At 41.7% G+C, this 14,134-nt stretch overlaps 1 protein-coding gene across 1 annotated transcript in view; it reads right to left on the bottom strand.

Moving 5' to 3' along the window:
- The window catches only part of LOC306864999 (cadherin-7-like), a gene marked incomplete at both ends in the record, with an annotated part of 126,471 nt that overhangs the window by 78,035 nt on the left and 34,302 nt on the right, over positions 1-14,134 (bottom strand). Inside the window, one exon of the mRNA XM_079409331.1 lies at positions 9,233-9,527. Within this exon, the coding sequence (XP_079265457.1) occupies positions 9,233-9,527 (295 nt within the window). The remainder of the gene's footprint in view (positions 1-9,232; positions 9,528-14,134) is intronic.

The raw sequence follows: 14,134 nt of genomic DNA on the forward strand, positions 1-14,134 counted from the left end.
ATGATCCAAACTTCCCATCACTGGATCACTGGGATTGTAGGCAGAGCATAAGAGGAGTCTGATGGTAAGCGCTTTCCCTTTCGGAACTCCTCCTGTTACCTATAATTCTTTCATACAGATTGCTACAAGAAGGAAAGAAACGGAAGAATGTGGAATATGTAATATTGAGGTATTAGATGCAGAGAGAGTTGAGGCATATATTATTGATAAATTAGCCCACTATATAAAAGTAAAAGGAACCGACTCAGGCAAGCTGCTGGATCTGGGTGTTCTTTCTTTGACATCTTCCAATTCAGCAGACAGCACTCTACTGGCGTCAAGTCAGGAGGAGCAGGCTGAAGAGAGCGAGACAGCAAACAAGTCCTCCCAGCCTGGCTGTCTCCCGTATGAGGAGCAGTTTATGTCTCTATATAACTGCTCGTTACCACTGAGGTGGAGAGATCATGAACAGATGTGGAGAGTTTGTTTCAGCATGCAAATTGCACAAATATACCAGAAATGCGTGAGCAGAGACATGAGTCGATCTAGCTCTCTGGGCCACAGAGACAGACAGCTGCCACAGTCAGTTGATCAATGGCTGCAATGGTGGCCTTGGACAGAAATCTGTAGCTGAACCCAGGAAAAAAAAAAAAAAAAAAAGCTTCCTCCTCTGTGTCTGTTTCTCCATCTTGGCTTTTTGGCACTGTTGAGACGGTGGTCAGGATGTTCAGTGAGGCAAATGCGACAGAAATGTAGTTGAAGTTGCCTCCCCCAGATATTTGAGGTCTCTTGATAGTATTTAAGTTGCAGCTGCCTCCTCTTTTTGTGGGGTCCACTAAGAAGAAAGCTGCTTTGGAGTGTTCAGGTTAAAGCAGCCTACCCACTGGGAATCCCTAAGCAGAAAGCTCCCTGACAGTAATAAAGTTGAAGCTGCCTCCATGGGATCCTTGAAGTACTTTAAGTAGGAAGCTCCTTCGTGTATAAGCTTCATCAAGCAGTGGCAGCTCATGCTTTATGAGCTCCCCTTAGCGAGAGAGTCTTTTATGGTTGCGTGTAGAGTGGTACTCCGCTCTTACCCAAGGTCGTCACATTGAGTCCTCCGCTTCCCCAGGGCATCACATCTCCGACCCCCAATGGGAAGTGGCCTTTTTGCCTTATTAGCATTCCTTGCCATTGGAAATAACCTTTGGGAGTACTGGTCCCTGGAGATTCTATCTATAGTAAGCAGAGCATGAACACCTTTCTATCGAGAAAGAGAAAGTAGCCCCTTTCACACAGTAATACCAGTAAATTTCCGTAAAATTTCCAGAACGACATTACCGGTAAATTAAAAAATGCACTGTTCACACAGGCAACAACATTCTGTCTTTTTTTCCGGAAAATGTCCATTCACACATCCATTCCAAAATACTGGTAAATTCTGTGACATCATTAACCTCCAAATGGCTGCGCTTGTATAAACATGGAGGGGTATATGCAGTCAGTCTTTTTGTTGATGGTTTCATTTTTGTTTCAACTTTTGCATTCATGCAGCTGCTTTTGTCCCAGAGACATTGTAATAGACGACTACAAACCAGTGCTTAATTTGTATATTTCGAGGTCCCTGAACAAAGCGGGGTGATGGATCCAGCATGTGGTTAGAGGAGGGGAGAGGTAACGGAGCATTCAGCTGATCACATTGGTGGGCCAGTTTAAGTGATTAACAGAGTGCAGTTGCTTTTATTAGGGTTTGTGTATGAAAAACCTGAAAAAGCCATTACATTTTGAAACAGCAATTACCAGGCCTGGGGAAGAAAATTACTAAAAAATAATGGAATTTTATTTCACAAATCTCTGTAATAATTAATCATGTCCAGAATTTTGTGGGTGATTGTGTGTATATTACATAGTTTTACTCATCTCCACAGCTTTCAAGCTTATAATGAGGGATATTTCCTGCAAACATTTATTCAAGATAGCAAGTAGGTTATATGAGTAAATAAATCCACACAAACTAGCAGATTAAATCAGTCATTTGAAAACAGCGTGAGTGATTCAGCTGGACCGCGTCTTCTCTCCTTCACTCTCTCAAAGCGGCTTCACATAGCACATCTCGTCTGCAACGAGATGGGCTATGTGAGATGTTTTTGAGCCAAAAACAAGATGGCGCCGCTTTGTTCGGACACAGTCCAGGTCGCTCCGCTAAGATTGTTTTTATCTACTTTTTTACTTAGTTTTACGTTCTCCTTTTACACATCTCTCATCGGCACTGATCACCTATAACAAAGAAACACTTTTGGACATTGGAAACCGCTACACCAACCTGTTCCAGGACACTTTATCCAGGAATCCAGCATGGCCTCTGGAGATTTTTCAGAACGCAGAGATGAACAATAACCCCCCGAGGCTACAGATCAAGAAACAGCGGGAAACGCGCTGGGATTCGAGATGGACTCAGGAAAAGGGCTCACAGTCCTCCCCTTCCAAGCATTCTGCTCGCAAATGTCCAATCCTTGGAGAATAAGATGGACGATATTAGAGCCAGGATTAGTTTTCCAACGGGACATAAGGGACTGTAACAGCCTTTGTTTCTCCGAAACGTGGCTTTCGTCCTTGGTCCCGGACACTGCTGTTATGCCAAGTGATAACTTCTCTGTTTTTTGGACGGACAGAACAGCAGAGGCCGGTAAATCCAGGGATGGAGGAGTGTGTTTCAGGATCAACAAGAAATGGTGTGACCCCAGGGGCTATGCTGCAGGCGGCTCTTGATGACGTCGACTGGGACATGTTCCAGGCGAGTTCTTCTGACGTCAGCGAGTTCACGGATGTAGCATTAAGCTTTGTAAACACGCTAACCGAGCAAGCTACAGAAACAATAACGATAAGGACATTCTCCAATCAGAAACCATGGGTGAACAGAACAATCTGTGCTGCGTTTAACACACGCACTGCCGCTTACAATGAGGCTCTTCTGACTGGGAATATGAGCGAGTACAAAGCATCTTGCTATGCTCTCCGACGCGCAGTAAGAGCCGCTAAACACAGATACAGAGAGAGAATTGAGTCTCATTTCCAGCTCAACGACTCTCGACGGATGTGGCAGGGACTGAGGACCATCTGTGCCTTCGGAAACAAATCCTCCGCAGAGGTGAGAGCAGATCCGTTGCTGGCCGACGAGTTAAACACCTTCTTCGGCCGCTTTGAATGCAACGGCGCATCTCTGCTGTCCAGCGCATTAGGAAGCAGCAGGCAGAGCAGCGATGATCCTGTAATCACCGTGTCAGAGGATGAGGTTCGGAGGGCGCTAAAGAAAGTGAACGTCAGGAAAGCAGCCGGACCTGATGGGATAACCGGCCGTGTTCTGAGGTCCTGCGCTGATCAGCTCGCTGGTTTGTTCACGGCTATCTTTAATGAGTCCCTTGCTACCTCCATGGTTCCCACCTCATTCAAAAAATCCGTAATAATCCCTGTGCCAAAGAACAATAAACCCTCTTGCCTGAATGACTATCGCCCAGTTGCCCTCACATCAATAGTCATGAAGGTTTTTGAGAGACTTGTAAAGAGCCACATCTGCTCCTCCATCCCTGATACTTTGGACCCTGTTCAGTTTGCCTATCGCCCAAACTGATCTACGGACGATGCCATCTCTCACGTCTTCCACTCTTCCCTCACACGCTTGGACAGCAACAATGGGAATTATGTAAGGCTGCTATTCATTGACTATAGCTCAGCTTTCAACACTATAGTCCACATCAAGCTGGCTTCTAAACTCATAGACCTCGGCCTAAACTCCTCACTTTGTGACTGGATTCAAGACTTCCTCACCGGCAAACCTCAAGTGGTGAAAGTTGGCCAGTTCACCTCAAACTCCATCACCCTGAACGTAGGAGCCCCACAGGGCGGTGTCCTGAGTCCCCTGCTCTACTCTCTCTACACGCATGACTGCACGCCCTCTCACAGCTCCACATCTATTATCAAATTCGCTGATGATACTGTAGTTCTGGGCCTCATCTCCAACAACGATGAGACCGCATACTTGGACGAGGTAGAGAGACTCACATCATGGTGCCAGGAAAACTGTCTCTCTCTGAATGTGAGCAAAACTAAAGAGCTGATCATGGACTTTAGGAAGAGACAGCAGCAGCCCTACACTCCTCTTATGATCAGTAGGACCCCTGTGGAGAGGGTGAGCAGCTTCAAGTTCCTCGGTGTAAACATCTCTGAGAACCTGACTTGGACTACACACATCCAAACACAGGTTAAGAAAGCCAGGCAAAGACTGTACCATCTGCGACAGCTGAGGAAATTCAGGGTCTCACCAGCAATCCTGAAAACTTTCTATTCAGGGACCATAGAAAGTGTATTGACTCAGTGCATCTCAGTGTGGTATGGAAACAGCTCAAATCAGGACTGCAAAGCACTACAGAGAGTTGTACGCTTAGCTGAGCGCATCTCAGGGTCTGCTCTCCCCTCTCTGCAGGACATCTACCTCAAACGCTGCAAAAGTAGAGCTGTCAAAATCATCAAGGACTCAAATCACCCTGGTAACCGTCTATTCACTTTGCTTCCATCTGGTAAACGCTTCCGTAGCCTGATGGCAAAAACTGAGAGACTAACGAGGAGCTTCTTCCCCCAGGCCATCAGGCTCCTAAACTCTAACTCTGTGTCATAACATCACTTGACTCCATGTAAATATCACTATATCAATAAGCTATTCATCATTTTTTTCTAACTCATTTGCTGCTATTTAAATGTGCAACTGTACAACTGTACCCTGTACAACTTTTTTGCACATTCTTTTGCACATTCCTGTTATATTACTATTTATGTCAACAACATACTGACCTGCACATTTATATTTTTTATAAATATTTTATTTTATTCTTTTAATTTTTCTACTTTTCTTTTTCTTAATATTTGTCTATACAATTGCACTGTCCATGGAGCGGACCTGACTTACATTTCTGGTTATACTCTGTATAATTGTTGTATGTGACAAATAAAAATCTTGAATCTTGAGCTCCTGCACACCGATCCAAGACTTTCGCTCGCATTTCAGGACAGTTCGGGACCTTATGCAAGGATCCTGTTTGTGGACTTCAGCTCCGCCTTCAACACCATCATCCCGGACACCCTTCAGAATAAACTGACACCGCTGTCCATCCCCACCTCTGTCTGTCAGTGGATCACCAGCTTCCTGACAGACAGGCAGCAGCTAGTGAGGCTGGGAAAACTCACATCCAACACCCGCACCATCAGCACTGGAGCTCCTCAGGGCTGCGTTCTCTCCCCACTGCTCTTCTCCCTCTACACGAACGACTGCACATCTAAAGACCCCTCTGTCAAACTTCTGAAGTTTGCAGATGACACTACAGTCATCGGCCTCATCCAGGACGGTGACGAGTCTGCTTACAGACAGGAGGTTGATCAGCTAGCTGTCTGGTGCAGTCACAACAACCTGGAGCTTAACACGCTCAAAACTGTGGAGATGATCATGGACTTCAGGAGAAACCCCCCTGCTCTCCCCCACTCACCATCATGAACAGCACTGTGACTGCAGTGGAGTCATTCAGATTCCTGGGCACCACCATCTCCCAGGACCTGAAATGGGATACTCACATCGACTCCATCGTGAAAAAGGCTCAGCAGAGATTGTATTTTCTTCGTCAACTGAAAAAGTTCAACCTACCACAGGCACACATGACACAGTTTTACTCTACTGTTATTGAGTCCGTCCTGTGCTCTTCTATAACTGTATGGTTTGGGTCAGCCAATAAAACAGATATAAGAAGACTGCAGCGGACTGTTAGATCAGCAGAAAGGATCAGTGGTGTCCACCCGCCCAGCCTTCAAGACTTGTACTACTCCAGATTGAAGAAACGGGCAGGTAACATCATCGCAGGCCCTTCTCACCCTGGACACGACCTGTTTGCGCTTCTCCCCTCAGGCAGATGCTACAGATCTCTGTGCACTAGAACATCTAGGCATAAAAACAGTTTTTTCCCCCATGCCATCTCCAGCCTAAACAACTAACACAGGAATTATTACCGGTGTCCTTTAATTCATTCCCCATCTCTAATTATTGACTCTCTCCCTAGTACTTTGTAAATATATATGCATATTTTTCTAAACAGCTGTATATATAGAGTAAATGAGGCACAAATCTGTACATAAATCTTCTGGGTCCCACTTTATATTAGGTGGCCTTAACTACTATGTACTTACATTTCAATTAATAATTTGGTACAATGCACTTATTGTGTACATGCGTGTTTTTACATTGTACTTATATTTTTTAAAATACCTATATGTAATTACATCTGTAATTAATTTCTGTAATTACATTTATATTTACACTGTTGACCAATCCCTTACACCGTAACCCACCCTTAAACCTACCCATACCACCAAACCTGTCCATAACCTTACCCGTATCCCACCTCAATAGCAGCAAATGTGTTTTGCAATACAATATGACCACAATAAGTACATTGTACTTATTTTTTTATGTAAGTACATAGTAGTTAAGGCCACCTAATATAAAGTGGGACCATCTTCTGTTCCAGATTCTTACACACTATTATTATTATTGCTAAGTCTTATTTAAATGTTTCTGTTCTCATGTCAGATATGTATGTATGCATGTATGTACCAGAGCTTCTTAAAAACCACAACAAATTCCTCGTGTGTTCGCGCACACTTGGCGAATAAAGCTGATTCTGATTCTGATTTTGAGCTAATTTGCTACAATATATACAGACAGACTAAAAAAATATTGGATTATTTATACATCAGCAATGAAATGCTTGCAACAATTTGAAGTCTTGATCTGTCTAGTGCGCTATACATTCACCTGGATTGGCTTTGTGGTGCTTGAGTCAAAGCCTGTATGTCTAATCACTGTCTCTCTCTGTCATATCTCATTTGTCCATCTTCATTCCAGAGAATGATCACAGTCTCAGGTTTCCATTCATTTTCTGTGTACGAGAAATGCATCTCTGGGGTTTGTAATCAATTCTATGCTCCAGGCAGCTGACTGTCATCTGACTGTAACGAAAATAAATATACCTCGACTAATTTCAGGAGATGACACTTTTTCATATTCCTCCATCAAACAGGAGCTGAAATTTGACCGTCATGGTCACTAAATCTCGTTTGCTTAGGATCAATAGATTAATTTCTGTTAGGTATACATGAGAAGCAAAACAAAGGCAGCATTGTGAGTGTGTATTGTTTCTTGTAAATATATGCTTCTTCAGATTTGGCCTCTGTGCTGCCTTTACGGATGTAAATATAGTCTACAGAAATCATACTTTTTAATGCACAAAGAATTATTTACTGATGAAGACTAAAGCAATAATGTGATGTTACAATGAAATATAACATTCACCCAAAATGGGGAAAAAAATGCATGCAGAATATCATAGATCCTTGTGGGATTTAAAGTTAACATTGGAGTAAAAAAAAAAAAGGAATATTTTGCCTTTTCATAAAACAGATCATATTCAGTGTCTCACACATTTCCAGGAGTGATTCCATTGGTCTGTTGTTACACCTGCTGCCCTGATCTCAGCAATCTGAAAAAAAATCAACACTAAAAACAAGAGAAATGATGCTTAAGCTGAACTGCATTGTGCAGTTCTTTAATAAATCTTTAATCATGAAGTCATCACTAAATATTTAGATGGATATTTGGTTCCTTCAAATCTGTGAACTTAGATGAGTTTGTCCAGATGACTGAAATATAACATTACTTGCAGGTATTTTTACCCCAAACTTTCAGAATTTTTAGAATCATATGTGATCTTGCATAACATGAATGAACTCAGAGGAGCAACCGCTATCCCTCAACATCTCATGAAGACAAAACTCTTCCAGAGTGAAAGTCTCTGTGTGTGCAGGTGAGTCTAATTACTTCATTAAATTCATGATTTCCACTTAACTGAAGTCATTTATCAGTGTCACAGGGTTATGAATGTTTAACACTGCAAAAGAGCTTCCAGCATATCTATCTCTGTTTCTATGTCTGTCTAAAACCCTCAACAGAAAGACCCAGTTGAGAGTTGTTCATCAAGTAAAACTCGTGATTTTATGAAGCCTCCATCCCCTCTGATTCACCTTCAGTTTTTCAGATCAAATATCACACAGTTATTGCAACAAGAGGTTTCATTTACGCTTCAGTGCAGGACATTACAGTATGATAGAGCATGTGCCCTCAGTATGCGTCTGCCATGTGACTGATCCAGACACACTGAGCTGCTGTTCGCTGTCGCAGCTTCTGACCTTCTCTGGCACACTGTCACTCCAATTTACACTGGAAGTTTAATCCATGAATCCCATTCTGACAGGGTCCTCAGACCAGGAGCACAAAGCTTCAGATACCTCGAGGAGATTTGAGACATCAGCTATCTGAAACTTTGGCTTTGTGGCAGTTTCTGCCTCCATGCTTCTTTTTAGTGACATTGTTCTCTATTGCCATGTTTTTGTGTTTCTTAGAGTTCACTGGCAGTTTGCCATAAGACAGACTGCTACAGATATGACCCTGACATTCAGTGGCTCACAATGCATCCTGGGAGTGAAAGCACATAATTCTGTGCTTTAATATACTGAGAAAACAGTCAAAAGATTTGATCCTTTTTTTAATTTACATTGTGTTGTAATGATCTCATTCTGTGAGTTTGCAGGTCTTTTCCGCTCATCAACACGTATAAATGGTTGCCAGGTTGTGAAGATTAAGTAAACCACTGGGAAGAAAATGGATCCATTTATTCATCATTCCCAAATTATAGAATCCATAGGAAAATTTTACTCAGAAATTATCACATTACAACTTTTTATTTATCTGGGAATTCTAAAAAATTGAATGTATTGCAGTTTCCCCAAAAATATTGGGCAGCACAACTGTTTTCAACATTGATAATAATCAGAAATGTTTCTTAAGTAGCAAATCAGCATATTAGAATGATTTCTGAAGGAAATGTGACACTGAAGACTGGAGTAATGATGCTGAAAATTCAGGTCACAGCAATCAATTATAGTTTAACACATTCACATAGAAAGCAGCTCTTTAAAATTGTAAAAACATTTCACTGTTTTAATTGTATTTTTTATGAAATAAATGCAGCCTTGGTGAGCAGAAGAGATTATTTTATATTAAAAACAAACTTTTGAACGGTAGTGCTTGGCTTTTTTCAGATGTGTTTTTAGAAATGGCATTCTGAGAAGGTAACCACAAGCTTTTGAAAATGAGCAAAGATGAATTAAATGAACATACCGAGAGGAGACATCTCAGGCACTCCTGCGGTGTACAGCCCATCCAGAAACTTAGGTTCGTTGTCATTGATGTCCTGGACCTTCACAATAAATTCAGACTCGTCCTCCACTGGAGCGTTGGTTTCGCTGTCGACCGCTTGAGCACGAAGAGTGTAATAACCCTGTTCCTCTCGGTCCAGGCGTTTGGTAGCATGGATGTCCCCTGTTTTCTCATCGATAGTGAAGATAGAGGAGGCTCCATCCCCAGTCAACACGTACCTGACGTTTCCATCGCCTTTATCTACATCTGAATGCAGCTGTGAAAGACATACAGAATTACAGACAACCAAAACTCACACTTCAGCTGCTATATGCTCTGAAATTTTGACTAAATGGGTACAATCAGTACAAAAAATTGCAGTAAAATACTATAAAACACATTTCAGAATTTAAAACTTGCTTGTTAGTCCAAACAACCTTTTTGAAAACAATATGCAAAGTGGCGCGTTTACTACATCTTTGTCTTTATGATTCAGTACATCGATGCAAGACTGCCTGCACAGGTGTATATCTGTGGAACACTAGTGGCGTTTTGAAAACGGTGGGTGCTTTTTAACCTCTTTAGCTGATTTGCTCTTTCTCACGGGACGGCTGGGTTTAGGGATGGGCTTAGGAAAGGCCCTAGTGATTTTAGCAAATCAAATTCAAATCCTGATCTGTAATAAAGTATTGTTTTGACGTAAGGATAAAGACAGTTCTGTCACACAATGATTTTGTTCTATCAGAATCAGAATTAGCTTTATTGCCAGGTATGTTTGCACATACGAGGAATTTGTTTTAGTGACAGTAGCTCCACAGTGCAACAGAATGACCGCAACAGGACAGGACACAGATAATAAAAAAAAATAAAAATAATAAAAAATAAAATAATGTACAAATATACAAAAATGGACAATGTGCCAAATAGCACAAACACAATATACAAAATAGACAATTTAGTATGTATAGGTATGTTAGGTGCAAAATTTAAATGTAATAAGTATGTGTGTTAAATAAAAAGTATGATAGTGTTGTGTGTTTCATGTTTATTGTTAAGAGTTCAAGTGTTCATGAGATGGATTGCCTGAGGGAAGAAAGTGCTCCTATGTCTGGTCGTTCTGGTGCTCAGAGTTCTGTAGCGTCGAACAGATGGCAACAGTTCAAAGAGGGAGTGTGCTGGATGTGAGGGGTCCCGAGTGATTTTACCAGCCCTTTTGTTCACTCTGGATAAGTACAGTTCTTGGAGAGTAGGGAGGGATATACCAATGATTCGCTCAGCAGTCCGGACTACCCTCCGTAGTCTTCTGAGGTCAGATTTGGTAGCTGAGCTGAACCAGACAGTTATTGAAGTGCAGAGGATGGATTCAATGATGGCAGAGTAGAACTGTTTCAGCAAGTCCTGTGGCAGGTTGAACTTCCTCAGCTGGCGAAGGAAGTATAACCTTTCTGCTGGGCCTTTTTCACAATAGAGTCAATGTGAATGTCCCACTTCAGGTCCTGAGAAATTTGGGCAGGAGGAGGTCTGGAATGATAGTGTTAAAGGCCGAGCTGAAGTCCACAAATAGGATCCTCACATAAGTCCCTGGTCTGTCCAGGTGTTGCAGTGTGTAAAGCAGTCCCATGTTGACTGCATCATCCACAGACCTGTTTGCTCTGTAGGCAAACTGCAGGGGGTCCAGTTAATCCAGTGATGTCCTTCAGATAAGCCAAAACCAGTTTTTCAAATGACTTCATGATCACAAATGTTAGAGCCACAGGTCTGTAGTCGTTAAGTCCTGTAATCTTGGGTTTCTTTGGGATGGGGATTATGGTGGAGCATTTGAAGCATGAGGGGACTTCACACAGCTCCAGTGATCTGTTGATGATTTGTGTGACGATGGGGGCCAGCTGGCCAGCTGGGGGGGTTGCAGGAGGTGTGAATGGTGTTTTTTCAAACCTGCAATAGAACTCATTCAGATCTTCTACCAGTTGTTGATTCTCCACAGTGCTGGGGGATGGTGTCTTGTAATTGGTGATGTCTTTCAGACCTTTCCACACTGAAGGCGTGTCACTGGAAGATAATTGGATCCTTAGCTTATCAGAATAATTCCTCTTTGCCACTCTGATCTCCTTTTCCAGTGTGTATTTGGCCTGTTTATACAAGACTCTGCTCTTCTTTGGCCTGACGGAGCTGTCTGAGTTTTGCAGTGAACCACGGTTTGTTGTTGTTATAAGTTAGATGAGTCCTGGTAGGAATGCACATATCCTCACAGAAACTGATATAAGATGTTACAGTCTCTGTGAGCTCGTCCAGATCGTTTGCAGCAGCTTCAAAAACACTCCAATCAGTAAGGTTTACAGTTGATAGAAAGCGTTTCTAGATCTGAACAGCTCATCTTCTTTAACACAGTTACATCTGTACACCACCTCTCATTGATGTAAAAGCATGTCCAGCCGCCACACGATTTCCCCGTTGATTCTGCGTCGCGATCTGCTCTGATCAGAATGAAATTAGGCAGATGTAACGCGCTGTCTGGAATGGTGGAATGGCGCCATTCAGCCAGGTTTCTGCGAATCACAGAGCAGCAGAGTTTGAAAAGTCCTTGTTAAACCAGGAAAGCAGAAGGAGTTCATCCATTTTGTTGGGTAGAGAGCGGAGATTAGCCAGATGGATGCTAGGCAACGGCATTGGAAATCCGCGCTGTCTGAGCTTCACGAGTGCTCCGGCTTGCTTTCCCCGTCTGCGCGTCCTGAAGCGTCTAAAGAGCGCTGTAGCTCCGCCGACTACTATGTTCAGCAAAATATCCGAATAATCGAAAACCGGTTGGAGATTTTGTGGAGTGTTCTGCCAAATGTTCAGCAGTTCTTCCCTGGTGAAACTGATCGTCTTAGACAAACAAAAAACAGGAAAAACTAACAAAAACACTAAGACAACTGGAGAGCCAAGCACAATGGCTGCCATGCACAGCGCCATCTTGAGTCAGAGTTCTACTTATTCATTGGAGAATCAAGACGGTTTTAAAGCAACTGCTGTAATATAATAATCATTGAAAAGCCCTATACTGAACAATGAATGTCACAGTTACATTGTGGCTGCACTTGGTTATGTTGAAAGCATGATTCAGAACTCCGTAAAAACACAAGGCAAAAGGAATCTTTGATGATTCAGTTGCTGTGAGAGCTGTACGACAGAAGCTTCTCCTCCATCGCCATCCGTTACAAACCAGCCTTTTGACTTCTGCCCAGTGTATTGCAGCATTTCACTTTTTTTGTTTTATTTATTTATATATTTATTTGCTAACTTTGGAAGCTTCCTTAAAGTAGCTATATGAAAAGTGTAACAAGACACAAGTTATTAAAAAAATTAGTGACTAGGGAATAATGAGGGGAAACAGGAGAACATGAAGGCAACTACAAAGTAAAATTGCAAAAACACACAACAAGAGCAGTCAATACATGGGCGGTTTCAGTCCTGGAGACCCACTGCTTTGTCTCATCAGTCGATGGATGTCTCTTATGACCATCTGATAATCTAAATCAGGGGTCTTATCCTTAAATACCTTTTATTAAATACCTTAAATAAATAGCTACAGAGTGTCTATTTACAATGGTTGGCATCTGCTCCTATAGATAATGGTAGAATCCTCTCTGTTGTCAGATTAACATGATCCAGCACATGAAGGCCTCTCAGGACGACACTCAGCTGGTATCTGCTGTCCAGCACAGAGATGTCAGATCATGATCACACATCACACTAACACACAGTTGCACAGTTGATAAAGAGCTGCGTGTTTCTCTTACTGCTGATGAAGCTTTCTATAGTCGGTTGCCTTTTCCTATAATACACAATGCCACACAGAGATGCTGTAAATGCATTCAACCCTGCAGGAGTCACATGTTTCTCTATCATGTCACTAACACACATTTCTTTTATCTGTGATGACCATATAATGACCTTACTGACGAATCTCCCATATCTGCTCTTGTGCAGTTGAAAGGTGAATTTTCTTTTCCGGTGCCAGTCAATCTTCTATGTTTAGTGTAATGTGAATGATCAATCCAATTTGTCACTGCTAATCAAGAGACAAAATGTCATCTGTAATGGTGTTTTATTTCATAATTTCTATATTGCATCTTAAGCACAGTAATTACACACACCATGTAATATGAAGACATTAATTTGCCAGAAAACAAAAGCCCTCAGATTGTTGAACAATAGTAGCAAAGTTAGCAAGTTAGAACATTTAAAACTTTACACGCATATGACTCAATTTCACATACAATGAGTTATCTATTATTTATATGAGTATAAAACTCCCCAGTTGCAATTCTTCTTGGTTTATTAAAGTAGGACAGTATTTAACTCAGGTCCCCCATTCACTAAACTGAAACTAAACCACCTATTGTCACAGGTGGCTGGCAGAACAAAGTGCATGAGGATGAAAGAGATAAGCAAAAACTAACTAGATGCTAAATGAATAAGGATGCCACTGGTGCTGCTTAAAATAAATAAATAAATTAATTAATTTTAAAAAGGGTGTTTTCTGATGTTTTGCGTTTCTTCTAAAATATGTGCATTATTTGGGTCCATAAACATTGCATTACATTATATATAGAAGCATCAGCAGGAAGAGTAATTATTTATTCTTAGAAATGCATCTAACCCTATATAACAAGAAACCTGTCCTGAGATGTGGACTAGGTGAGAAAAAAAGGTAATTTAAAAATTTCAAAACCACCACAAAAATGAAATCCTGCTTCTAGACTGCCGAATGACTTCACTGATCTGATTTTAAAGTCCAGAGATGATCAGAGTTTCATTCCATTGCTCATTGTAATTGCCAAAATACTCGTTGTAATTTACAGATACAAAGATGTACACTCTAACTTTTGGGAGCTGAAAATC

Source organism: Barbus barbus, assembly GCF_936440315.1.
Source record: "Barbus barbus genome assembly, chromosome: 46".
Lineage (NCBI taxonomy): Eukaryota > Metazoa > Chordata > Actinopteri > Cypriniformes > Cyprinidae > Barbus > Barbus barbus.